This window comes from Onychostruthus taczanowskii, unplaced genomic scaffold (assembly GCF_017590055.1).
Source record: "Onychostruthus taczanowskii isolate IOZ18803 unplaced genomic scaffold, ASM1759005v1 scaffold51, whole genome shotgun sequence".
Taxonomy (NCBI): Eukaryota; Metazoa; Chordata; class Aves; order Passeriformes; family Passeridae; genus Onychostruthus; species Onychostruthus taczanowskii.
The window spans coordinates 2339973-2366727 of NW_024502680.1; the positions used below are offsets into that span (position 1 = coordinate 2339973).

The 26755-nt window shown below is 43.5% G+C and overlaps 2 protein-coding genes across 10 annotated transcripts in view; one reads left to right on the forward strand and one right to left on the reverse strand.

Annotated features, from left to right (window-relative positions):
* Positions 1-1425: 1425 nt before the first annotated feature.
* Positions 1426-24108, reverse strand: KLHL24 (kelch like family member 24). Of its 8 annotated transcripts, XM_041416421.1 has the most exons (9): positions 23969-24108; positions 23769-23868; positions 20914-21006; positions 16577-17564; positions 11433-11617; positions 10434-10552; positions 9173-9361; positions 8554-8742; positions 1426-7400 (listed from the first exon to the last, which is right to left on the reverse strand). In XM_041416421.1, exons 4-9 carry the CDS (start codon positions 17494-17496, stop codon positions 7200-7202), a joined length of 1803 nt encoding a protein of 600 aa, XP_041272355.1. In that variant the 5' UTR covers positions 17497-17564; positions 20914-21006; positions 23769-23868; positions 23969-24108; the 3' UTR covers positions 1426-7199. The 8 variants fall into 8 exon arrangements, with proteins under 8 accessions (XP_041272355.1, XP_041272360.1, XP_041272357.1 ...); XM_041416426.1 differs by lacking the exon at positions 20914-21006; XM_041416423.1 differs by lacking the exons at positions 23769-23868; positions 23969-24108 and adding an exon at positions 23332-23610.
* The window catches only part of KLHL6 (kelch like family member 6), a 37357-nt gene continuing 34640 nt past the window's right edge, over positions 24039-26755 (forward strand). For both annotated transcript variants that reach the window (XM_041416419.1, XM_041416420.1), the window contains exons 1-2: positions 24039-24176; positions 24319-24459. The gene's annotated coding sequence lies outside the window, so the exon portion shown is untranslated. The remainder of the gene's footprint in view (positions 24177-24318; positions 24460-26755) is intronic.

The window sequence follows — 26755 nt, forward strand, 5'->3', positions numbered from 1 at the left end:
AGGTCTTTTCAGCCTAATGGATTCTGTGATTCTATGACTAGCAAAAGGAAAGACCCAAGAAAGGAGTCCTGGGGTGACTGAAGTGCAGGATAGCAGGAGCTCACAGCATGGGCCAGGATGGAGCCCTGGTCTACCCTTAGGCTTCAAAAACCCCTTATACTGTATTTAGTGGTCATCATACTTCATATTCTCAAAACAGCTAAATCAGTACAATGAGTGCAGTTAATGCCAGGGTTTGTATTGAGTTCTGGCCGGGCTGCAATGCCTCTGAGGTGCAGCTAATGCTGTGGGCTGTGGCAGTCTCATGCTTCATGCAGTGAGCCACGAACCAGCACAAATTAACATCCTGTTCACTCATGGATTGGCAAACTTATTTATGAGGGCACTGATTAGCAAGTCTATGCTGAATGTTCAAAGCTGAGCCCCCAAGGTCCTCTTTTCTTGTCATTTCAGGATCACTACTGTCCTTTGTGACACTGCTAGCCTTTCTTTCTGCCAAGCAACAGATGTGAAGTACGGCAGATGGATGGAGACTCTTCTTAAACTCAAATTAGTATCCTGCTCACCATGAATGACTGTAATGTAGTTCAATTTTATTTTCTTCCTTATTTCTGCTTAATAGAAAGATTAAGAAGCTGTTCTTAGAATACTGCCACCAGCTGACTGTGTTTAAGACTTAAAATACCTTAAGGTGGGCTTTCCAGCTCCCAAATATATTTCCATTGCTTTGCAGCCTGCAGGGATTCCCTTTCTTTTTTTTTTTCTGGATTACTTGTTTCTGTAGTAAGCTGAGCTTCTGCAAGCACTGAACTTGACTGGAAGTTGCTCTTGGCACTGCAGCAAGAGCCAGTCTGTGGCTGTATCCGAGCCTGGCTTCTCTAGAGCTGCAGCAGTCACTGCTGGCCTGCCACGTTTTCACTTGGGCTCTACCACGCCCTGCCCCTGCCCTGCCACGTGTGTGTAGCATCTTGATAGCAAAGCCTCTGATTTTAGGAGAATAAACCTACAGGATTATTTCCAAGCCATGTTTTGTTAGTGACTTTCCCAGTGTTTTGTTACCTTTTCCCAATTTCCTATGCTGGTTTTGCCTTCTGTGTCTGTTCACATTTTCTTGTCATCACAATACCCAGGACTAACCAAGATTTCACATCCCACCCCCTGCTTTTTACTTTTTCCAGTTTTCTTTCAAGTTTACTCTTCTGTGCAGCCCCCAGCTTGCCTTTATTACCTTTGGTAGGACAGAAAGATGAGCAGGGAAAACACCTAGACTGGGAGGCAGGAGAACAGATCAAAGGAGAGGAGAGACTGCACAAGGGGCAGAATCCAACAAGTTACATGGCCCAAAAAAAGCAGGAGGGAGTTTCCTCCTTGTACCACCAAGCCCCACCCTGGAACTTCTCATAAACTAAATAAACCACAGTGAACTATTCAAAAGGCAAATGTTTATTAGATACACTGAACTTAAAAAAAACTTTCAAAGAATTATGCAAGAAGTATATTTAAATATAACAGGTGTTATTGCAATTGTGCTACATTACAAAATCACTTTTCTACTGTCAGCACAATCTGAAGACCTTAATGTTATATGTGAGATCTGTTACATTGACTCTGGCACACAGTAAGTGGTCTGAGCTTTCCTGTTCAAATGTCATTTGTGCTGCACCAGGCTGTTCTTGAGGGCAAGATCAGCTCTCTGTGGAACTACAGCTTTTAGATTTCAGTAAAGAAAGGAACTGGCAAGGAATAACAAGAACTGCTGTTTTCCTCAGCAAAAAAAGGAAAATGAAAATATGATTTCAGGCGAAAATATCATATGAGTAACAGTTCAGGAGGTAAACTCTCTTTCCATGGCCAAGTAGTTCCTATTAATCCAACTCCAAAGTGCTACACGTGCACCAAAAGGAGAATGACTCATAGGTCCAGCATTTACACAGATGAAATTAGTAACAGTACATTACATTCAAGTCTCTTGATTTGCTTATTGCCATGCTGCACCATATTATTGCTTCATATTTTGTATCTTGAACAAGAGGTTGATGACTTCGGAGAGTTCAGAAATATCACAGAGGCTACTGACTAATACAAGAAACTGTACATGTTAAGGACAGGAAGTCAAAGACTAAACTCAGTCCTTTGTCACTGAGGCATTGCTGGAAACAAAAAATAGAAAAAAAAACAAATACTGATTTCACTAGATTAAAGATTAAATCTGCCATAGCACTGTAATAATGGAAGCATTCTAGGCATGTTCTAAACAAGAAGTTTAACTGTGCTGATTAATGAATGGCAAGATTTATTTCTCCTAGGAGGACATTAACAGTCTGGACAGTAAGACCAATCATAATAAAGGTAACAAACTGGGAGGAGTAATCCAAGCTCTTCCTCACAATAGATACAAATATAGGTGAATTCAAGGCACAGGTTTTTTTGAAGTTAACACACATTATTTTCTTTGGAGCTAATCATATAAACTAAGCCCTAATTACACTATTAACAAGTTGTACACAGGGCCTTTATGTGCATCACTTGTAACAGCACTATCAGAGAATGATCACAAAATAATTCACATACAGATGTGCACACATAAACATACTAGCACTGACTGGATCTCTACAGTAGAAAAAAAAGAAATATTCCTGCAAATAGCTTACAGTTCTTAGACAGTAACATCATCATGAACCTGTGTGTGACACAAAGGCAGCGAGCAGGGAACAGAGTCACAGCTGGTTTGGGCCTGGGGGGAGGCTGCTGGTTACACAATCATGATCCATTATCCATTTCAATTAATGCCATCCAAAATAATTCCACACTGAGGAAACTTGTGTGCTAAACATGTTTTACAAAACCCAAAGCACCACTTGGCCCCCAACCAGACAGCAGGTTTCTGCTTAGAAATTTCATCTTACCCAGCAGACTCCTTTTCTGAGTATATGGTGCTCAGATTTTCTTAACCAGGCACAGCAAATAATTTAATTTGTCATTTCTTGTGTACATGAGACTACATTCAGATGAAAATATTCGTTGTGCCTTACAATGATCAAGTCTTGTGAGATTCTTAATGCTCTTGAACTGGGTTTTATCTTCAATGGTAAAAAAGAACCCCACAGCTACTTGCCTATTTGGGCAATTCAGAAAAATGAACCCCTGGCTTTCCTGAGCATTGCCACTAGCAGACCACAAACACTTCTGCATCTTTATTGCTCCAGCTGAGTTCAGTGAGTTGACAAATAGGAAACATTTTTTCCACCTGAGTTTCAGCATGTGGAATTGCAAACTTATTAGCATCTTGATCACCCTGGTTTCAGCAAGCCCAGCCAAACTGCAACCCCCAAACACGCTGGGTCTCCTCCTGCCATCTCTGAGCCTGCTCCAATGCTTTTCTCCTGTCTCTGCTCTTCAGAGCTGGACTCAGCTCAGGCTCTGCTGATCAGCCCCCCTGTGCCTCGGGCGGGGGCAAACATCAATTCACAGGCAGTGAGTGGGCCTGCTTCTTGTCCTGTCCTTGCAGCAAGTCAGACACAAACAGGATAAACAAGTGCCTAGGATAATGAGGAGAACTCAACTGTTCTGAGGAAGAAACTGAACAGGCAGTAGCATCCTTGCTCTCAAGCACAGGTGACCAAAGCTTCCTCTGAATCTCTGTCCAGGTGAACATATCCTCTTCCTCCATCATCAGCCTCTCTCAAAACTTTGCCATGTTAAAAATACTATTTAAAAATCTTCACTAAATTACGATAAGGGTCCATATCAACATAATCTGCACAAACATCTCTGTTTCAACAGAGTACAAACAAAGCTACCTTTGATGAGAACTGGATTGGTGCCCTTTGGTGCTTGAGGGGAAAGCAGAGTGCCCAATCCCCCAAATGCCTAGCAGACACAGTATAAAATCGAACATCGCACAAATTGTGCCTACTTAATCACTCCCGAGGAGGGAGTCTACAGCTACACCTACAAGGTCAGCAGGCAATGTTCTGTGGCTGATGGCCGTGAAAGGGGAATGCTTCAGCCACAAGCCAAGGGCTAGAGGCTGCACGTGCTGCAGTGATCAGTAAGTGATTCAGAACCTTCCAGAAGCCTGGCTGCAAGAAAGCATCAACTGCCTTTTCAATTAACATCACACTGCTAAGAACAGAAGTGGACATCAAAATAGATAAAAATATTTAGCCGTTTCTGTTTAGCAGAGTGAAGACAATTCTTAGAATTTATTTTTTAGGTGTGACTTGGAGATGCTTGAGCCCTCCTATGTATGGCTGGACTGAAGTTACACCTTTGTGCAGGTGCTCTACAGCTACCAAACCTACTACCATTTATGATGGAAATAATTTGATTATAGTAGATGACTTTAACAACTTTCTCTCCTAGCTGAGACATAGGAAAAAATGAAAACCAACTTGCTGCTCAAGCTTACAAACTGCAAGCATCTAGATATGCATAAGAGTGAGAGGTTAAATCTTTGAATCCATTCATACCTAAGTGAAATGCATTGGAGAACAAGTGGCTCAGGAATACAACTTCCAAATTAATGCATCCTTCTAGAAAAATGGTACATTTTCATTAAATCAAGGTCAAATTGTTCTTTTCTAGTATATCTAAAAATAATTGTTGTAACAGAGAAGGCCATAAGTGCAAATTATTTACAGAGTAAACAAGCAAGAAGAAAAACTCACTGCCTGTTTTAAAGAAATCATTGCTTAAATAACTGCCATTTAGCAGTGCTCCACACCTGTAACTGTTCAGCTTTGATACAGATTCTGAAGAACTGTAAGCAGTTTTCTGCATCTACGTTTCTGCATTTACTGGTTCATTAAACACTGTCATTTTCAAAAACAGGTAACAGTAACAGTACATAAATTGTTAAGAAAAGACCACTAAACTATAAAATTAGTCTTAAAAACCTTGGAAAGCAGTATCTTGTTATTTACAGAGTAGTGCAGTATTATAAACACAGATTAAATGACACTGTTCTATACCTACAGAATAAGCACTGTTTAAAAACAGTATAGCATGACAATGTTACAAGTCTGAATACAAACAAGAGGAAATCAAAGGAAAGGAGGATATTTTTCAAATTGCATCTCTAATGAAGTGCTCCTATAGTCTTTGTAATTTTTATTTACAAGGATGGCACAAGCTATATAAGCTGTTAGTACATAAAATCCATTACAGGGCAATTACCATTCAATCAACAGACCTTATTCACAGGTACTGAAATTGCCATTTCAAAGTAAAACTTGGTGAGCAAAACAGATGAAACTGAGAAAAGGATTAATTTACCTGATTCATTTGTCTTACATTGTATCAAGGGATTTTCTTTTTAGGGCAATGTGAATGCTCAGGGACTGACCTCCTGATTACATCACTGATATGCAATGATTTGTATTTTATCACTATTCTTACTATATCAAAAGCAGTGTTTGGTATTCAGCCAGAAACTGAAATTTGTGTCCTTTCCTGAGGTTACAAGTTAATGCATCCCAAAGTGCAGCTCCCAGTGCTCTTTAAAACTCATGACCATATTACTGAAAATGGTGACTCCCAGTTTGGCACAGCTTCGCTGAGGGTCAGAATTTCCATCTCATGAAGAAATACTCTGGGAAAACAGATGAGGAAAGTCCAGTGGAACAAACAACGTTCCAGAGATGGTGCTTGTTTTCACCCTCCTGAGCAAGCACAGAGACCAGAACCCCGAGGCCAGGGCTGGCTCTGCAGGCGTTTTATGGGGCTTTTCTGCCCTGGCACCGACCGATTTCCTTACTGGCTGCTGTCCTCAGAATTCCTTTGAAAGGCAGCTCCTGAGGTTTTTGGTGATTTACAGGAAATTGGTACACAGACAATCCTATTCATTTTCCAACTCCCAAGTGCTATTTCAGTTTTTATGAACTTTGTGCCTCAACTGTACAACTGTGTACTGGAAATAAGGAGTCCTAGTACAGAAATCTAGGGAGGATTTAAAAAAATACCTTTACTGAAAAAAACCCAACCCAATAATGGTGGTGCATTAAAATGCAGGTGCTTCCTAGGCTTCAAAATTATCCAAAACACATCATATGGCTACATGGACAGGTCCACAGATATTTTTCTGGTGAAAGGAGGAACCTTCTCAGAACTTCTTTATCTATGGCCAAGCAGCTTATTCAGTAGTTTAACTGTGCTACAGTAAGTGATTGTCTGAAGAAAGGCCAAGAAATACTTGCTGGATACTCTGCCATCTCTGCAGATGAGACATCCAAAAGACCAATTTATAAGTTGTAGGACACAAACTCAAGTCCCACCTCTATCATCAGGTAATTTATAACATGATTCAGAAAACTGAGAGAAGCCAGAGATCAACATCCTTTTATTTCCTAAATAGTTTAGACACTGCAGTGAGCAAAGAGTGAACCCAGTAACTCTCAGCCTTCATCCACACTATTCAAAAAGGTAAAAACTGTGATTCAAACTTTGCCTGAACCCATGTCATGTAGCCTTGTACTTCTTTGCTGGACATTTATGAGCACTATGAAAAGTTCCACAGGGTTAATGTATACAAGCATCACTGCAGTGTGTTGTAGTGGCTCACCAAACAACCAGTTTGTCCTTCAGAAGAAAGCATTTCTCAGAGGTTCTCTTATTTGTCCAATGTAGCTTGTTTTGTTGGTGCTTTGGTTTTGCTTTGGTTTTTTGTGGTGTTGTTTTTGTTTGTTTGTTTTTTTAAATTTCAACCCATGCATGATCTGACCAAAAAAATCTCCTTGGTTAAGCCAAGTAATCTGCTTTTAAGAACGATGCATATGAATTATAATTGAGCTTTTTAAATTGCAGATAACGATTTTTGGGATTTACTTGCTTATGCATTTTTCCATTAGCAGAACTGGAAACACCTTGAAGATATTGCTTTTAAAGACACAGGCACAAATGCTGAAGGCACTTTCCCCAAAAAGCTTTCAAGGTTTTAATTACTAATCACACACAGGGCAAACTTTCCGACCACTGTACAACGTCCTGCTCTCGTATCAGAGCCCACAGCAGATATATCTGAACTCTGGTTACTGGATAGGTTTGTAGACTTGTTTGGTAAGTTAAATTAACCCTTTTTCTAAAGGCACAGAATATAATTTTCATGACACTTAGGCAGGGAATTTCCACTTCAGGAATCTTTAAAAAGCCTGTCTTGCAGCAGACCACTGGATTCGTTCTTCTTCTTTTTTCAAGAAAAGTTACAGTTTAAAGCCTTTTTCATTATATCTATGAATGGTCACACAGCCATGATACGATACTGGCCTGGGCATGGCTGCTACTCCTGTGATAATGCCCGTTGCAGGGTCATAACAAAGAATAGTGTCTGTGGCTTCACCATTTTCCCGTCTTCCACCAAGGATATAGATTTTTCCATTACACACAGACATGCCACAGTTCTCCTGTTGCAAGAAAACACAAGGGAACACAGTTATTTAAAAAGCAAGACTTGATTTGTGCGTGTCTGCCCCAGCGCAGGAGGGCAGCACTGTGACTGCCTTCTGCAAACAGCCTGGCCTATAATGTTCCCTCCTGAAAGGGCCAGTGCAGAAAGCACAAAAATTAGGGAAAGCAGCAGCACAAGACTATTCCACGTCTCAGCCTTTACTACATGTAGCTCAGACAAAGGGAACAATGGAATACTACTGAACACTGTACTTACCACTGAAAGATGTGAGATAGGGAAAGGAGGAGAGAACAAAGGTTTTCAGAAGAGGGACCACAGTAGGTACTATTAATGCAAAGAATGGGGAAAAGGAGAAGCACCTTAGAGGAGTAACAGATAATGAAAAGGGATGTAAATGTGGAGAGGAAAAAAGGTGTGACTAAACAGAGTGCACAAGAAAAGACAGTGCTATGTCTTACTTGAAACAGAGAGAGGATTTTATTTCTTCCTCAAAAGCAGGCATGGAAAAATACTCAGTTAAACAGAGAACACGGATTAAAACAGAGGAACAGAGGGAAGGCTGGGGAAAAAAGAACAAATTTCTCTTAAGGTAATACTACAGAATATGTGATTGGTGTTTTTAAAACATGGGGAAATGTAACTGCTGCACACACCTTCACTACTGAGCAGACTCATTCAAATCCTGCTCAGTGTCCCACATGTGGAAATGAGAGCTCTCACTGCTGAACTGACACTTTCTGTGCCATACAGTGGGGCTTTTTCACACTGTAAAAACAGCCTTCAGTATTTCCTGTTACACTGAAAGGCTTTAATCAATTATAAGGAAATTACTCCCTTCAGTTTAAATGACAACATGCAACAGAAGGTAATGTCTATGCAATGAAATCATCATCCACTACACTGTTCTTCAACAGTAACAGCTCTCAAGCAAAGCCTGGACTGCCTAAGTGACACCCAGCTGAAAAGCTACTGGTTTAGAAACCTCCTCTTCTGTGATGTTTGAGTTATGGAGAATGAAGAGGCAACGCAAGAATGGAATCAGAGATGCAATTCTATCAGGGTTAAGCAAATGTGTACTTATTTAATGCCAAGATAACAATGTCAAAAAGTACCTTTCAGCTGTCTTTGGGTTTTTGATTGCTAATTACCTGTCTGCTGAATGTATTCTGTACATGCATCCAGTAGTCCTCAATGGGGTCATAGCAGTAAATGGCTTTGGTGAGCCCGCCAGCAACGTAGATCAGGTTGTTCAGGGACACGGCCGTGATACACCTCTTGGCAATGGGGATGGTGGCACGGAGCAACCAGGAATTGGTATCAGGATCATAAGACTGAACCTGGAAACAAGGACAGGCCTTTCAGACTGAGAGCCCAACTCAAGGAACAGCCTGGCATGCCCACACAGGTCACACAAGGAGAGACAAAGCAGCAGGGCCTCCCCAAAACAACAGGAGTCACCATACATGCAGATCCATTTATCAATAATGTATACATATGAGGAATATTTTACACTGTTTTCCAAACACTCCCATTTAAGAATTCACAGAACTTGTGAAGCCAATGATACATGCAATGTATCCATGAGAAAGACCACAGGAACAGTGTATTGCTCAATTAACATTTTTTACTCTATATTTTTTGCATTAGAATAACTCCACACTCCATCCAGCAAAAACCAGCTCAAGCAGATCTCCTGCAGGACCCGGTTTTAAACCAGCAATCCAGTTTGCTGTGGATAGAAGATGCAACCCAGCAGAGGCAACTGACCTTGTCAGAACAGGTGTTGTCATCAGGGCCACCCCCGATGACAAAGAGTTTGCCAACACAGCTGGTGACAGCTGGGGAGCTCACAGCCTCCTTCAGGGGAGCCACCTCAGTCCAGCGATTGGAGAAGGAGTCGTAGCACTCCACACTGCTCAGGCGGTTCTGCCCGTCGTATCCTCCCACCACGTACACCTGCACAGAGTGGTGAAAACTACCATCACCAAGTGTTTGCAGCAGCTGTTGCATTTAAATATCAAATCCAATTCATTTAAAGCTGATTGGCTGGGTTTGTCAAAGGACACATTCCTCACATTTTTTATTTATACCCAGGAGGAGAAGAATATGGTCTGAAAATAACAGGTAAAGACTCCCTGGAGAGTTCCATTCAGTCACATGTGGAATGACACTGCAAACACGTGCCAAAGCACAGTATTATTAATACTGCAGTAGAAACTTCTTACTTGAATAGCATTTGTTAGAAAAAGCATTCCTCTGTATTTCTCTTTTTTTAGATAACAGTCAACAACAACAGCAGCAGCAAATGCCCATCTGAGTTTACCTTTGCTTTTTTTTGGTATTTTGCCTTTTCCCTACTTGCTTACTGAAGTATTTCCTCCTCTCAGTTTGTAAACTCTACTTTCTTGTCTCTTCTTTCATATTTAGGAAGCACAGCTCCTCATTATTTGTGATTACCTTCTTCCCTCTGCTTGCTTAGCTGCACGTTTCATCTCTAAGAAGATCAAGTGACACCACATGCACATCTTGTCTAACTTTCAGTAAGGGAGTCCCAGCTAGTGGTTTTATGGTCACACATATTTGCCTTCAAAATATAGCAAAACCTCCCATTTCCACATGACATGTGTTTGCTTAATTTCATAGAAAACATTAAATAAAACTGCCAACATTTAGAGCAGTATCAGTTTCTGTTAATAACTACATAAACTGTTAGACAGCATTTTGAAGCACAAGCAAATCCAGATGCTTCTTTGCTTCCCAAAAATTTTCTTCTGGGAAATAAGCCACTTCAATGATGAAAAAACAAAACCCCAAAAAATAAATGAGCAGTAAGATGATTTTCATGTCCATGGGAAGTGTCTGACTGATAAAGAGCCTAACTGTTTGAAGTATTATACTTGAAAATACAAAAATATTTTAAAAGTTATTTGTTATGAAATACGAAGTAATACTTAAGTATTTTCTCTTCTGTTTCCTTATATAGAGCAAACATTCCCACTAGAAATAAATTAAAATATATTTCTCTTACTTTACCCAGAAGAACAGCCATTTTATGTCTCCATCTGCCTTTATTTAAGGAGGCAACTCTGATCCAAATGTTAAGTTGAGAGTTATAAATCCAGACATCCCGGCTATTGATTCTTCCACCTTTGAAATGAAACATGCCAATCTGAATAATTATTGAATGGATAATGCCAACTACTAATACCCCCCTCTAGAGTGGGCAGTGAAAACTTTCTATCCCCTTTGGGATGTAAGAAGGATGTACCAGTATTTATACATTACACTGAATAAGTAATTTGCAGTGGATTTCAAAGATAAAATCACAGTGAGTTGTTTTCCTCACGCTTTCCTTTCCCATAATGCTGAAATCACACCAGATTATTTACTGACGTTGGAATGCATTTTAATGGCTTTTGCCCAAGCTCTTCAGATTTCCTGTAGTGTCACTACCCAGATGAGACCCTCGAAATGCCCTTGGCACATCCCTCTGCTCTGGGGGCATCTCCTTGGCTTCTCCCTTTGTTCCAATGGCACAGGCACACACACCTGAGGAGACCACTGCTTTGGTTAAACCACCACACGCAGCCTGCTGTCTGAACCATCAGCTGCACCCTGTAATTTTCCCTTGCTAAAGGACTGAATGTGCTGCTGGAAGAAGCCTGCTTGGGATTTTTTGTCTGTAGTTTTCCCAGCTGTTGCAGCACACAGGCTCCTGCTGTATTTCAAAGCAGCCGCTAGTTAGCTGGTCTCTTTAAACACAATTGATGTCCTGGAATCAGCTGTAAAAAACTGCGGATTCATGCCAAACAAGAACTCCAGAAAACACTTTTGTTTACAGTAAGATTGTGCTGGGGCTGGTGTTCACAGCAGCAAGTGACTTTCAGCTGAGCTTCTGGAAGTTCACAGTACAAAGATCTGCCACACTACTTAAAAAGCAAACCAAAACAAACACACCCCATGAACAGGACACAAGGAAAACCAACCAACCAAAGAAAGAAGTCTTGAATAGTTTAGGATTATTCACCTGAAACAAGAATATCATTCCGCAGAGCACACACGGCATACTCAGACTTGGTAAACTCTGGAAGTTTAGCCAGTGACTTCCACTCTCCTGTCACAGGATCATAGCACTCCGTGTATGGCAAATTAAACCCTCCAACTCGTTCACAGCCTCCAACAACAACTATCACCTCAGAATAACCAGTTGATCTAAAAAGTGAACACAGAAAATTAAGATGTAGGGGATAATAGTACATGGAGACCAAACAACATTGTCTTCAAAACTCTGCAAAAATCAGAAAAAAAACTATTTAGCTTTAATTTCATAACAACAATGAAAAAGTAAAATAGAAGAAAAGTCATTTATCAAGCAGGTTTTCACTGTTTCCAGCTGTCTCATTACACAGCAGGTTACCACACTGACAGGAGTCCTGTGTACGTGGTGGACCTGCACTGCACAACATTCTATACAAAAAACATGTCATTAAATAACATAGAAAGCTCTTAGTATAATAATGTTTTTCCTTTGACTGTGCACATAGATCAGAAACAGAATTCAAGCGAGGCCAGAGACAATGAGATGAACAATCTGTTTCACAATGAAATCAGTCTTCATTCCCCCTCCTGAGCTTTAAAAAATCTGTAACACTTTACATCACCTAAATATTCCAAATGTTTAAAAGCAGAAGGAATGTAGTCACCAAAATAAGGAAAACCAAAAAGACCTTAGAGCCAATGCACATTAAAACTGAAAACAGCAGTGACAGGAGGAAACATTAAGGAATACTGAAATAAAAATTCAAACCTAAACCCAAAAACTACAACTCAGTGGGAATAAATGAGGCATTACCTGACAGTCTGCAATACCCAAACAGACCTTTAAGTTCTATTCCACACACTGATTATCCTTCTATTCACCAGATACTTCTGCATTATACATATTCTATATTCACAGCAGCAACAAAACTTATCCAACAAAAGTTAATGAACATGTAAATGTAGAGAATCGACCAACTATCTTTGATGTGCAAATCAAACTGTGACCACTTTTTTTTCCTCCTCTCAGACTTATGACTTCTTGTCAGCATTTGTCAAACTCCTTTCTTTCCAGAGCATTTTAAAATTAAAGCACTTTGCACTGACATAGTTATTTCAAGGACTGCTGTCAGTTAAGCAAAACTGAATGTAAGATTGATTTTATTTCTGATGAGCCTTTTTGTTGTGTTCTGCTTTCTACTATGATCCCACTGGGAATAGGTATCTCATAGAACAGACATTCATGCCATCGCTGAGTACTGCAGTCTTCTCTCAAAAACAAAGAAAAGATTTATGACTGGATTTGAGGTAAAAGTTATGTGATCTGTCCCTCAAGTTCCTAACATGAACTTATGCACATATTCACCTATAAATCCTGATGAGGCTTTCCCTGTCTTGAAACATCACGAATAAAACTCGTGAGCCCTTCTATCTCCTTGGCACCACACACCAAAGTGAAATATCCCATGTCTGTTTCTACCCAGAACACTGTAAGCAGGCAAAGGCAAAGCTAAATGCTACCATCCCACAGGATGAGATAAATGAGATGTGCCTGAGGAATGGACCTTACCCACCTGAACCCACCTGAACAAACTCTTGCCAGCTGCTCAGCTTTGAAGTCATGCTCCCCTCCTGGTTTCTATGTATTTACTGTTTACTGGGTTTTGCTTTTCTGAGGATCAACTCTGAAAAGAATCTCTCAAAGGGTAAGAGAGGGGAAGTTCCTGTGCTAACCAAGCATTACCCAGGAAAAGAACTTCCATAAAAGCAAGATGCTCATCTCATAATTTGCCTTAGAAGCAAGCCCAAAGACACCAGCTAATTGTGTACAAAGAGGTTTACCTGTGCATTACTTTCTAGATTAGAATTAAGGCCTCCATTCACTCACTGAAAAGATGACTGTGACAGATTATTAATCTTTGGTTTAAAACTAAATGAACTAAAAAACTTTGCTCAGAGAGAGCTTTTTATGAATTGCTATAATGGAGTTTTTAAAGATAATATTCATTTAGCACAGTATTTCAAATGCAAAGAGAACAAAAAAAAAATTCCTAACATTTTAATACCCATATTAAAATGACCAGATTCTTTCTTCAGGTAAGAAAAATTTTCTTCATTGTATTTTCTTGAATGTGTCTTGCACTGTGCAGGTTTTATAGTTAGTTCCTTTTTTTTTTTTCAAATAACAGAGTGCACACCTATTTTAAAAAACAGTAAAATGTGGTAGGAATACATAAAAAGAACATTCGGGCAAAGGCTAATTCCAGAAAAGAACTAAGGATATATTTAAATGAAGGTTAGAAAAAGCTGTGACCTCAACCAGTGGTACAGGAAGCCCTTCTTGTAGCCCTCAGAAGAAATACTGTGAGCAAAGTAACACAGCGTTAAAACAGTCTGTAAAGATTCCAGGAGACACCATCCCACCAAGAACGGGTGCATTAAATAGAAAAGAGGGAGTGGAAGACAATCAAAGGTGTCACACAATTCCATGCATTCCCAAGAGCAGGCTTTCCAGGGGTCCTGAGCTCCACACACACCTCTTGATGAGGTGAGAGCACCAACCAGGACAGCATGAGCTGGACAGAAGAACTTGTGGTAGTTCAAACTGATCACATCCAAAACCATGCCAAGTTCGGAAAACAAACTACAGAAATTCAAACTACAGAAATTCTGGTAAATCACTGCTTTTTTTTTCCTCACTGTTAAATCAATTTTGGCTAGCAAATGATGTAGCAGACAAAATGCAAAGTGAAACAGAAACCCATCTCCAATGGGAAAAATAAGGGACTACATTAAAGCTTTCCAAAGGCAACCAAAAAGGACATGTTAGAATGTAGAAACATGCTAATTTCTGCTTAAAGAGCACACTCAGGTACTGGCACCAGACAGCTGAACAGCAGCGTTGACCAGGGTCTGAAGCACTCAGCAGGAAGAGCCCCTGCAGTTTTGGGGATGGAAGTGTGTCACTGCTCACTGCCAGCTTGCAGATTTGGTGTGCAACACAACAGCAGGGACAGGACAGGCTTACAGGGGGCAGGAGGGACAGCCTCAAGATGTCACTGTTGCAAGTCCGGAACTGAAAGGCTGTCTCAGAAAGACCTGCATTCGCCAAGGATGCCTTAGTGGCAAAGAGAACAGTTATGCCACGCTTTAAACTTTTATTTAACTCTTAACTTGCCAGGTAACTCTTCACTGGCTTCAAAAAGAAAAAAAAAATCAACTTGAATTGCAATGTAGTCTGTTCTTTGAAAAAACAAGTAGAACCCACTTCACCTATGGTGCATCCACATCCATACAACTGATCACAATTTATATCCCAAAGTTTCACCAAAAGCACTGGTGTGAGATTTTTTTATCCTGTAGCCTGTCTCCTTTTAGCAATAGTTTATATAGAAAAGATATTGGAGGAAGACAAGAAAAAAGGAAAAGAGCTCTCTATTGCCCTCCCCTCCCCAAAGCCCTCCAAAATGCCCAGAAAAGGTCGATGAAAACATGGGGGAAGGGGGACCTGGCAACTATTGCAAAATATGATCCCTTTTTGCTATAGGCAACGGAAACAAACAGACAACAGAAACAAATGACAAAGAACTATTCCATGAATGTAATATAGAAAAGAGGAAAAAATTCCTGCTGGGATGCCAGCCAGTTTTTCTCTTTGTAAATTACTTCTCTTGTTCCTATCTACTCAAACTCCCACTGCCGTTTAATAAACTCAGGAGTAAAACCAACAAACCCCCGGCTTCAGAAATCACCTGTACTAGGCAAGGTACTTCACCAGAGCCCCACTCTGGGGATGCTCAGAATTTCAAGCACATCCATCCCCACATTGACAGAACTCCTGAGTGTATTTGCCTTCCCCAGCCAATTGAGTAAGAAAAGCAGAACAAACACCAAACACTGCAGCTTGCAGCCCCCTCCAACTGTCTGAATTCCCATAGTCCCTCCCTCCAGCCCAGAAACAACCACTGCAGCAATTCCCAAAGTGCCGTGAGCCAAACGCTTGCTAAGACCTCCCACGGCAGTGCACAGCTTAGAAAGCCTGGGTGGGAGCAGGGCTGCAGGGACTTCAGGATGAATTTCTTCTCTCATGGCAGGACTGACGACTGGAAAGCCACTAATGGGGCAAACATTGCCAAGTGGTTTTTTTTCCCCCTTAGGCAAGCCTTCAACACCTGCCAAAAAAATAAAGGTTCCCTGCAGAGTCACTGTAGAGCAACCACATATGAGTAAGAATAAACAAAGAGGAGTAACTCCTAATACAATCTGTCTAGACCACCATTGCATCCCCTTAACGTAACATACGATTTTATAAAAAACTGCTCAAATCAGCTGGAGTTAACTACAAACTATCATGTCTACTATCGTTGACATGAGACAGGGAAAATATTTTTCAGGAAAAAAAGAATCATAATAGCCATTGCTCATAAATGCCACTAAATGGATTCTTCCTCATTTCTTCTTGCAACCTCAGTCATCTATTTGTGTAACACATTATTAAGCAGCAGCAATTGTGAATTATTAAAATGTCACTGAATGAGCACAAAATACTTCAGGAACTGTTTCATGATTCTTTAAAAATACAACATCTGGTTTATTTACAGTTAACAACCTGTTGTTCTGCTGTCTATTAGAAACACATGTGCTACTCCACCTGTAAAATATTTGTGATGTAGCAAGGAAATGCTCTGAAAACACAATACCCACATCCACATCCTTTGTGGTGCGCTGTACGTTTACATGACTTTGTTACAAAAAGAAAGCTGGGGAAATGGAGTTGTTTTCCTGCCAAGGCACAGTAAGTTCTCTTCAAGACACTGCTACTGTATAAAGTAACTTAAGATCTCCCCTAGCAAACATTAACCTTAAGGAAGTATTTTACTTGCAAGGTAATATAACTTGACTTACCTTTTTTAGAGCAATAAAGTGCTCTGTGTAAAAAGACTCATTTATGCACATTCTCAGACATGTGAGCTTCATGCATGTGGGGAAGTACAGAAGGGTAACTGCAGCAGCTCCAGAGTTTAGCAAAGTAAAATAATCTGCAAGAGACTTTTCTCCAGGCATGCATTTACCAAAGCTCAATAGATCAAACATGTCCTTCAGCACGAAAAAAGGTTAAAGGAATTTCCTCACCTTCGTGGCCTAGTTCTGGGAGACATCATCTCGTTTCCAAGGATGTGGTATCGCCTGGCTTCGTGCAGCAGCTGATAGCACTCTGGGGAATTCTGAATCAGCTGGTCCACTTCCACAGTCTGAACAAAGTAGTTGGGGTGCAGGAGCGGGAGCCTGACGTGCGTCAGGAGCTCGTGGAGCACGGGCCGGCGCAGCTCAACCGCGCGGTACACCCAGCGCATCACGGCCTCGAACACCATCTCCTCCTTGCTGATCACCAGCTCGTCGCTGCAGATGTAATCGATAAGCTCGTCCTTGCCCAGCTCCAGGAACTCTTCGTGCTGGGACACATCCTCAAAGGTCTGCAGCGCGAAGTTCCTGCACTTGGTGAACAGCGTCTTGAGCGAGTGCGTGTCTGCGAAGCGCTGGATGCCCAGGCAGTTGCAAGGATCCAGCTGCTCCTCCAGGAACTTGGCGCAGGCGTCGCGCAGGACGCTGATCTGGAACAGGCTCGACGTTTCGAAGAGATACTGCACGTTCTCCGTCGTGATTTTCACCTTGCCCGTGTACACGTACTGCAAAAAGCAATCCATGGCTTCGGCAAAGATGCCGTTGATCTCCACCAGCATCTCCCTGCTCTCCCTGTGGTCGTTGCAGAACATGGCTCTGAAGTAGCTGCTGCAGGCCGAGAGGACGGCGCGGTGGCACGGGAACTCCCGGCCCTCCACGCAGATGATGACGTCCGTGAACAGCCGGCTGTCTCGGAATTCATTGAAGATCTGGAGAATGCTTTCAGCGTGGGATGATCCCGAGGAGAAGTCGAAAAACTCAGGGCCTGACAACGACTTTGGGTCCATTTCAAAAACTTTCCGCTTGGTTGCAGGGGAATCTCTTATCCCGCTATCCTCTCTATTCAGTCTGCGTCCCAATATTAGTACCATTGTTACATCAGTTGGCTATAGAGTCATTGAGAAAAACTTGCAGAGGTTCTCCTTCTCAGTGCAACGGTCTGAAAAATTAAAACACCTCAGCATTCAGTCTGACACACTCTTAGCTGCATCACAGGAATTAGACAAGATAATTGTTTGCTCACTCTAAGAATTGATGAAATTGTTGACCTTTCTTGGAGGTGGCACAGGGCAAATTAGTGCACACCCTGCCCAGGGCAGTGCAGCACTGCCAAGTGTCAAATGCAAAATATACCCAGAAAACACATGTTGTGGATGGCAGTTTCTGAGTGTCCCAGAATCACAGGCACTGCATTACTGTGCAAGACAAAAAAATCTCAAGAGCTCGGCTCTAGCAAATCATCTGGCTGATTTGGCTAGAAGCCAAAAATCTCCTGAATAATGATCAAGAGCTTTTCACTTTTTTCAGTGTGATCCTCCTTTCAGCTGGAGCCTCCAAAGTACTAATATAATAGCACCAGTCAAAAAGGGGAGTGGGGGGAAGACTGAAATTTTAAAAGCAAGTATTTAATTGAGTAGCCACTCATTTTCATTATAAAGTCTATCATAATGAAGTCTCGTAACACTAGAGTTAAATAACAATCTGTGATCTCAACAAGTAACCTTGACCGTAAGTTTTTACCTGTTCATTCCTAGCATCTAAAAATTAGTTCACTGATAATCTATGATTTGATTAAAAATGAATGTACATTTCTAGCACACAGATCAGAATGAAAGATGAACTATGTTTTTTTATGTAAAACTACTGGAAATATGAACAAAGGGCAACTTGCTGAGGCAGCGAAATTTTCTGTTTCCAAAGCACTACTGGCAAATAGTTATGAGCAGAAGTTTCTGCTTGAACACCTTCCAGTTTCAAGTGCAAAGGTTCCTCCCAGCATGCAAACACACACTCACACTATCAGAGCACTGAAGTTGCAAAAACCAAATACTCAAACGTTTGCCAATATTAAAGTGTGTAGATGAAGAAAATGCAGCTGACTTTGCAAATAATGCATGTAAGAGTTAGTGAGAGCAACCAGCCTACCACAACAGGGCTTTTTGCCTCTCCTGCCCTTAAAAATGACCTGGATGAAAGTACACCAAAATATACTGAGGCTGGCAAAGCACCCTCTTGGGCCTGGCATTGGCACAATTCCAAATGCTTGTAATATTTACTTGTATGTCTACAAGGCCACAAACCGAATTATTTTTACATTTATGGAATTTTTTTTCATGCCTCCCAAGGTTTTATTCTCAGTTTCCCTGAATCCACAGTCAGGAAACACCAACTCCTCACGGCAATTTCATTTCCTGATGAGCTCCCATCCTCAGAGCTGCAATTACCCAGTCCCAGACTGGCCACGTCACTACTTAATATAGCACACAATGAACGTGCTTTTTTTAAACAGCCTTTTTACACAGCACCTTTAAAAGGCACCAACTGAACAAACAGCAAGGAAAGAATGCAGGCTGTCCCTTCACTCATTGAGAAAAGAGGTTCTAAAACTATCCCGTTCCCAATAAAATTTTTTACACAAATTTATAAGGTAGATTCTTGGTCTGGGGCTCATTTACCCTACAAAATATTTCGTTTTAATTTGACTTAAAATAGGACCAGTTGTCACACTGATGCCTGAAAAACGCTGTTGCAATGAGCCTATCTAATAACTGATTGCTTCAGAGAGACTAAGGAGGCACAAACGGACAATCTGATCTGTAGCTGACATTCTATCCCACGTATTGCACAATCGCTTCACCCTGCAGTGACACAGCCCCGACACAAAACAACACCAACAACCACCCCCGGCACCTCACCAGCCCTGCTGCCAAAACCCTACCCCTGTACTGAATTTCAACCGCAGCTAACTAGGTACTACCCGCGTGAGGAAGTGGGCAGAAACAAAGCAGCAGCAGCAAAGGGAAATACAACAATGCAAATAGAAATATAAACACGAAAGGCTCAATTCCAACATCGCAGGTTTATATCAGATTAATTTCACAGAAGCTAAGGGACCTTTTCCAAAGACAGCTTGAAATGAAAAGCAAGACCCTGATGTTGCATGAAAGGGCAAAACACAGCAACTAAGTAGAAATTCTTCAAGATGGTATCTTTCTCATTATGTGAGAAGTTAAGACATCACTGTATTACACAATCATTAATAACCAGAAACAAGGGCTCTGGGCTACAACTGCTCACTGAAGGAAGCAATGTCCTCTTTATGCTTGGAACATCACAAAATTAGTGGTCAGCAAACGATTTTTATTTTTAATGTCCTAATGGTTTAAAGAAATGAAAAAAAATCCACAGAGTAAAAACTACTCAAGGGGATAAATATTTTAAAATCACAAATAAGATACTAAAAAGGAGAAAGAACTCCACTTCATCACAGAACGTACTGGTTTTAAATGTACTTTCCTTCAATTTCTGTCCAGTTAATTACTTCTGCAGGTTTGCTTCAGCAAAACAATTTCACAAGCCTATCAGTAACAGCGTCACATGTTCAGCTCTATCACATCTACGTGTTGCCTTCCTGCAAATCTTGCTCTAGCAGTTTTCAAATGTCACCTTCCAGCTGCCAAAGTGGGAAAGGCAGAGGGGAACGTGTGCCTGAGGCTGAGCTGGATATTGTGCAAAGGGGGGAAACACAGACCTGTCTGCATCCTCCTGGATGCTGAGGCACTTATATGCCTTATCTGCCTACAGACCCTGCACTGTAAAACACCAGCCATTCAGAGAATTTAACACTCAGATCTCTTCAGTAAGTTTAAACAAAGCAAAAGAAAAATACAATTTTTTTCCCCCCAAGTACTGGGAAGTATTTGATCAAAGAGAAAAAAATAATACTAAATCTACTGGAATGCTTGTCTGAGCAAGGGTCAACAAGGATGGATCTTAAGCATTCAGAATATGCCCATTTGAAAAACTAGAAAGGTAAAACAAATCACACTTATAATCAACAGGTTTTACAAATGCTTTCCAAACACAGACATGGCTCTGACATGGATGCTACCTCACACACACGTATTTCTGAGCTAAGCTGGGTTCACCACGGTTCAGGTTCCTCTGTTTCCTTCACCTACACCATCCCTAAGCCTGTCTACACAAGCTGCTCCTCAGAAATACCCTACAAGCCCAATTCACAGGCTGCTAGAGGAAGTCTATAAAACGTCTGCCCTGAGACTTTCTACCGGTAAATCCTCTTTGATAAAATACTGTACGTGGCACCGAACCCCTCCTTCCTCTAGCGCAGCCCCTGGTGTGCGTTTCCCCTCAGCCGCAGCAGGGCCAGCAGCCGGGCTTCTGTGCCCGGTGTGTCCCGGAGCTCCGGGGCCAGCCCTCCAGCGACACCCTGTCCCCAGGTGTGCCCGAGCCCCAGAGCCCGCCCTCGGGCCGTGCTTTCCGTGTACCTGAGGCTGCGCTGGGCTTCTGAGCTGCCGGGAGGCGACGTCCGGCCCGTGGCCACCGCTGCCAGCACAGGGCGAGGCCGGAGCGCTGACCGCCTGTGAGGGGAGAAGAGGAGGCGCTGGGCAGGGCCGGGCAGGGCCGAGCCAGCAGCACCGCACGGTCGCGGGGCTGTCACCGTGAGCAGAGCACCCCCAGAACCGAAACCCAGTACGGGAGCGGTGTTTTCGTGCCGAGGCCTGGGAACTGCAGCTGAGGCTGGTGCCGGGTGTTTTGTGATGGGAGATAAGGCGGTGTGGGGTTACCCTGAGGCTGAGGGAACAAATCCCCCCGGAGCAGCGGGCGGAACCGCCGCACGTGCTCTTCTTGTTTGGAAAGGAAGAGGGCGTGGGCAAAAAGAGCATAACCTTTCCCTCTGACAAAAAAAAAAACAAACGCAACATTTCGCCTTCCTTCATCTTTCTCTGTGATACGAAAAACACCAAAAATGTTGTTGGTTTTAAAGAATTTTTTTAAAATAAGAATTCTTGTTTTACAAGGGATATTGAGAATTGGAATGTCTAAGATGAAGTCTTTAAGAATACAGATTAACTAGTGAACAAGAATTGACCGTGATCGAACTGACTGACATGATAAAAGTTAGCTCAACTGCATTAGTTTTTTATTCTAATGTAGGACACTCTCTTCATTTCTAAAAAAGAATGTCAAAACTCAATAGTTATACAAGCTAGTGACACACACACACAAAAAGCCTTAAGTGCCCTCAAAAGTCACCCAGCAAAAAACAGGAACTGACTGGGACATGAGAATCATGATTATTAAGTAAAACAAAACAAAAATAAGGATTGAAAAAGGACACCTTGAAACTGCAGAACCCTTTATGTACCGTTTTGCAAACGAAAAGGTCCGTCAGAGGGGAAAAAAACAATTTAAATGGGGAAAAAAGTAGGGAAAAAGCACGCTGCGTAGTATCATTGATGTATGGGGAAACAGTGAAACAGTCCCAATCCTTCCCCTTTGGCTTCGCTGCCGTTCTCGCACGTGATTCAGATTTTGCTAAGCCGAACTCCAGCCTGAGCCCCGGCTCAGTGTTGTTCCCAGGGCTCCGGGGTTCAGCCAGATGCCAACACATCCGGCACGGGCCAGCGCCCGCCGGGCTGCAGCACGGCGGGGAAAGCTGCAGAACGGACCCGCCCGCGCCCAGCCCCGGCACGGCCGGGCAGGGAGCCCGCGGGAGCCGCTGCCGCAGGGAACAGCGCGGCACCGGAGGCGAGCGAAGCGCGGCCGGAGGCGGCGGTACAAAATGGCTCCTCCCGGCCCGCCCTCCAGCTCACCTTCACCCCGGGCCGCCGCCGCGGCCCCCCCGCGCCCCGGCCAATGGAGCGCAGCGCCCGCCGGCAGCGCCGCGCCGCGGGGCGGGGAACAACAACAACAACAATAACAACAGCAGCAGCAGCAGCACCGCACACCGCAGGACATGCACCGGCGCGGGCCCCGGGGCTCCGCCGCTGCCCACAGCCCTTCCCCAGCGTGGCACCGCCGCCGCGCGCTGCCAGCAGAGCCCCGGACGCGCTGTCCCCTCCGCGGCGACTAACGGTGCCGGCCTACCCCGCGTCTCGGCCCCGCGCCCCGGCTGTCCCGCAGGAGCCTCCGCGCCTTCCCCAGGGGTTGCCGGCCCGCCGTGCGGCACCGCACCCCTCGCCCTCCCAGCCGGGAGCGCGCCCCGCCGCCCCGCACTCACAGCCGGGAGCGCGCCCTGCCGCGCTGCGCCCCGCAGGAGCCGCCGCCGCCGGGGCCGGGTCGGGGTCGGTCGGGCCAGGTGGGTGGGCGCGGAGCGGAGCGGTGCGATCCGGAGCGGTGCAGCGCGCTCGGGCCTCTCCGCTGCCGGTCGCGCTGCCAGCGCCGCTCAAAACAAAGGGGCTGGCGGGGCATGTGACCTCCGAGCCACCGCACATGATGTCACCGGCTCCGCGCGGCCCTGGGAGCTGTAGTTCTGCCGCCCCGCCCGGAGACGGCCCCGCTGCCGCCCCGGGAGGAGCCGGGACAAACGGCGGGGACGGGAGAGCCTCGCGGCAGCAGCGATGGCTGGCAGCAGCCGCCGTCGCTGCGAGCTCTTGCCATCGCCGTCCCTTTGCGGGGCAGGGGGAGCACACCCCGCGTACCCCACAAGTACACCCGACCCTCCCCGCCCCGTGAGCAGGCAAAAGCTTCAGGTGCATCGAAGCAAGCGGTTGCATCGGGAGGGCACCTTGCAGCGGGACAGTCCCTTGTGCCGGCTCTAGGGAGCCCTACCGAAGCTCTCCAGCAAGAGCCGGCTTCCAGACTGAAAATAACAGCCCGTCTTGGGGTGGATGTTCAGCCTACATGACCAAAACAAAAATCATTACATGAAAAAAATTAACCAAGATAGAATCTTTGTCTACCTGAGCTACAGCTCCACCCAATTAATTCAGAATTTCCAGTTCCTCTTCAACAGTAACACAAAACAGTGTGTCCCTGTCCCTGCTGACCACGGAAAGCCAAGGTCATCTTTAAGCCGGGACACTTAAAAGAGAGCTCTGCTGTCACAGCTGGGGGTCCCAGTGGTGGCAGCCAGTCAACTGCAAATATAAAAGCAGGACCCTGGTGTCATCGCCCTGCAATTTCATGAGCAGGTCTGAGCCTGTCCTGGAGCCCAAATTCACTTCATATCCGAAGTATTTGGACACTGGCCCATGCTCCAACACAGGCTGATGGAACATGCCTGGGAGTATGGAAATTTATTTTTGTTCTGCCCTTTAGCATAAGCAAACTTGCGAGCCCATAATGCAGAGCAGCGAGGCGAGGGCAGGGACATGCATGCTTAAATTAAGATCATTACCTGGTACTAAATGAGGCTTTATGCAACGCAGTGGAGCTGATGTGGGCAGGTAACTGGCTGTGTTCTTCCTAGAAGGATGACCTCCCCCTCTGGCCCCTTACTGCCAAGGGAAAGGAAAAAATACAAGTTCTTCTATTAGCTCCCCACTACTTTGCTCTCCTAAATGTTGGATATCAATCCCAGGCATAATATATCTTTACCTTTTGATGAACCTCCCCAGTCTCCTGACCCCAGGATGTTCCCAGGAAGAGCTCCCAGCCGTGTGCTCCTGGCAGTAGCTGACCGTGCTCTGCCACTGAAACTTGAAGAGGAGCAGAGTGTGCTCAGGACTCCAGGGCTGGCCCCTCCGGAGCAAACCGGGCTCAGGTTTTCATAGGCTAAACGAGCTCTGATTTCTCCTGGGGTCAGGTAAATTGCAGCTTTGCAAAACAGCTAGAATTATTAATTAAAATTTAAAAGGCTGAGTTCTGAAAATGTTAAGTGATATTGGTATATAAATTGTTTTCACATAGATCTTAAACAATTGAAACCTTCAACTATTTTCCTGCAGAGCTAAAACTCAGAACTGTTTGACTTCATTAGAAGTGAGAGCGTTCAGTCCATTTCTCATCCTCTGCCTGGAAAACCAAGAAGGACCCGAACAACATAGACAGCAAAGAGAAAATCAGCAAGTTCACCTCATAGAATACAGGTCTGTTGCAATAATGTGTTTCATCCACTGATTATAGGAAATATTAATAACCTGAAGTCTACTTGTTACAAAGACATTAAATCTAAGAGTATATGACCTAAGAAAAATGTTTTACTTAAAATAGATTTCTTATCCTTTATATCCTCTTGTCTGCCCCAGTTCTTTGAGTCTGTAACTCTTGGGGTCAATATGAGTATGTCAAGTTCACTTGAGAAAACGTAACTGGGATTAAAGGAATGAGTCAGAGGAAGGAAAAATCAAAACAGGATCAAGATACCTCTGCACTGGCTTGAAGCAGCTATTCTGAAGGGACTATGTTTACTCCAATAAAAACTGCACGTGGCAAACATATCTTGAGTGAAGAGGGTAAATGGAGCATTTAAAAAGAAAATACTAATTAAAAATATTCATTGAGCAATCAATCATTTCATAATGTGCTCATGTGGTCACATCCAGGCACTTCCAGTTCTGAAAGCCAACGTCACTGAGGATGTCTGAAATTAAGGATACTTGAGTTGCCACTACATCCTATTGCTCCTCATTCCTCTGCTAGCAGGAGCATTGGCTGTTCTTTCTCAAGCTGCGCCAAGCATTTCTCTCAAAATAAGCAGTTGTACGCTGCCTGAGAAGCTGAAACCAATTATTAAAGATTACTCATTTCTATAAAGCTTTGTTAATACTTTTTTAACAATGTAAAGTACTTGTAAAGCATTTAGGCCAATGTTTTCCAAACAGGTTGGTGATTTTTGAGATTTTGAAGGCTTCTTCAGGGCACTGGAAAGGTTAAAACCTAAAATTAGAAGGCTGCGTGAAGGTTTTGGCATGCATCCACCAATGTTCATGTGTTTTTCTGGTGGTGTTGGATTTGAATGCCACTGCTGGGCACTTTTCAGACACATTTCTTCAATGCACTGGGCCACCTAAATGGTCTGTGCATTCCTCCAGGTAAAGGTATTGGCTGTTTTGGGCAGTTTGTGCCTGTATGCTCCTGGGAACTTCCCTCTGCTGTGGGGAGCGTGGTAGCTCCTTACCAGATTTTTCTAAAATTGAGGAAAACCCAAATGTGTTCAAGTGGCTCATGCACGGAGAAAAACCCAAAGAAAGTCCATGATTACTGCTCTTGGGCATCTATGCAAAACAGTCTGGGGAAGGGCTCAGATCTGAAGGAGGGAAGAGGGAAGGTGAGCCACAGCAACCAGAGGAGGAGGCTGAGGAAGAGCAGAAAGGGAGAGAACAAGGGAGAGAACAGTTTAAGCACCCTGATCAGAGAGAAGAGAGCAGCATGCAACTTGGACAACATTAAAAACCCTGAATGCAACATGGGGAGGGTATCACTGGATAAAAGAGAGGATTTAGACATTTGAGTGAAGAGAAAGATGAGTACAGACTGACAACTAATAACCAACACAAGGAATGTTATGAAGCGCTGTGCAACAAATGGAGCAGAGATGAAACAAATCCATCAGTACAAGGAGGGAGAACAGATCTGACATTTGTATGAAAAGTTTTAGTGGTCAGAAAGCTTAAAAAAAAAAGTGTTGTTGAGTGGCATCACTGCAGAGCCTGATGCAAGTATGCACAGAATGTAATGGCAGTACCATTCAGCAGGATTACAAACAGTGCTGAGCAAAAGGAAAGATGACATTACTAGGAATTTATGAGGAAAAGCAGAACTGTGAGCTACAAGTGAGTTCAGTAACTACTGCAGAATCTGCTTTTTGAGTATGCCAGAAAAAAAAGCATTAAGGTGCAGTAAGTAAAGGGGAAGAAATGTATGGGAATAGCATTAAAAAAAAAAAAAGGCTGGATGAAATGAAAACGAAGGTACAGCAAAGTCTCTTCATGTGATAAGGGGACAATTCTCCCCCTTTACTCTGCACTTGTGAGATCCCACCTGGAGTATTGAACACAGCTGTGGTGCCCCCAGCATAAGAAGGATATGGAACTGTTGGAGGAAGTCCAGAGGAGGCCACGAAGTTGATAAGAGGACTAGACTACCTTCCCTGTGAAGACAGGCTGAGAAAGTCAGAGCTGTTCAGCCCAGAGAAGAAAAGGTTGTGTGGAGAACTCATGGCAACCTTCCAGCACCTGAATGGGCTACTGGGAAGGCAGAGAGGAACTCACAGGAACTGTGGTGATAGGACAAGGAGTAATGGGTTCAAACTGAAAGAGAGGAAATTTAGGTTAGGTATACAGAATAAATTCTTTCCTGTGAGGTGGCTGAGGCACTGGAACAGATTTCCCAGAGAAGCTGTGGCTGCCCCATCCCTGGCAATGCTCCAGGGGGCCCTGAGCA

Excerpts from the sequence above, each read along its gene's own strand:
- KLHL24 (XM_041416426.1), bottom strand. The coding sequence starts at position 17,496 with ATGGTACTAATATTGGGACGCAGACTGAATAGAGAGGATAGCGGGATA. Across the intron at positions 9,362-10,433 it reads TGGCTGTTCTTCTGGGTAAA|GTGTACGTGGTGGGAGGATA; the intron begins GTAAGAGAAATA and ends CACTCTGTGCAG. Across the intron at positions 8,743-9,172 it reads ACAACACCTGTTCTGACAAG|GTTCAGTCTTATGATCCTGA; the intron begins GTCAGTTGCCTC and ends CCTTGTTTCCAG.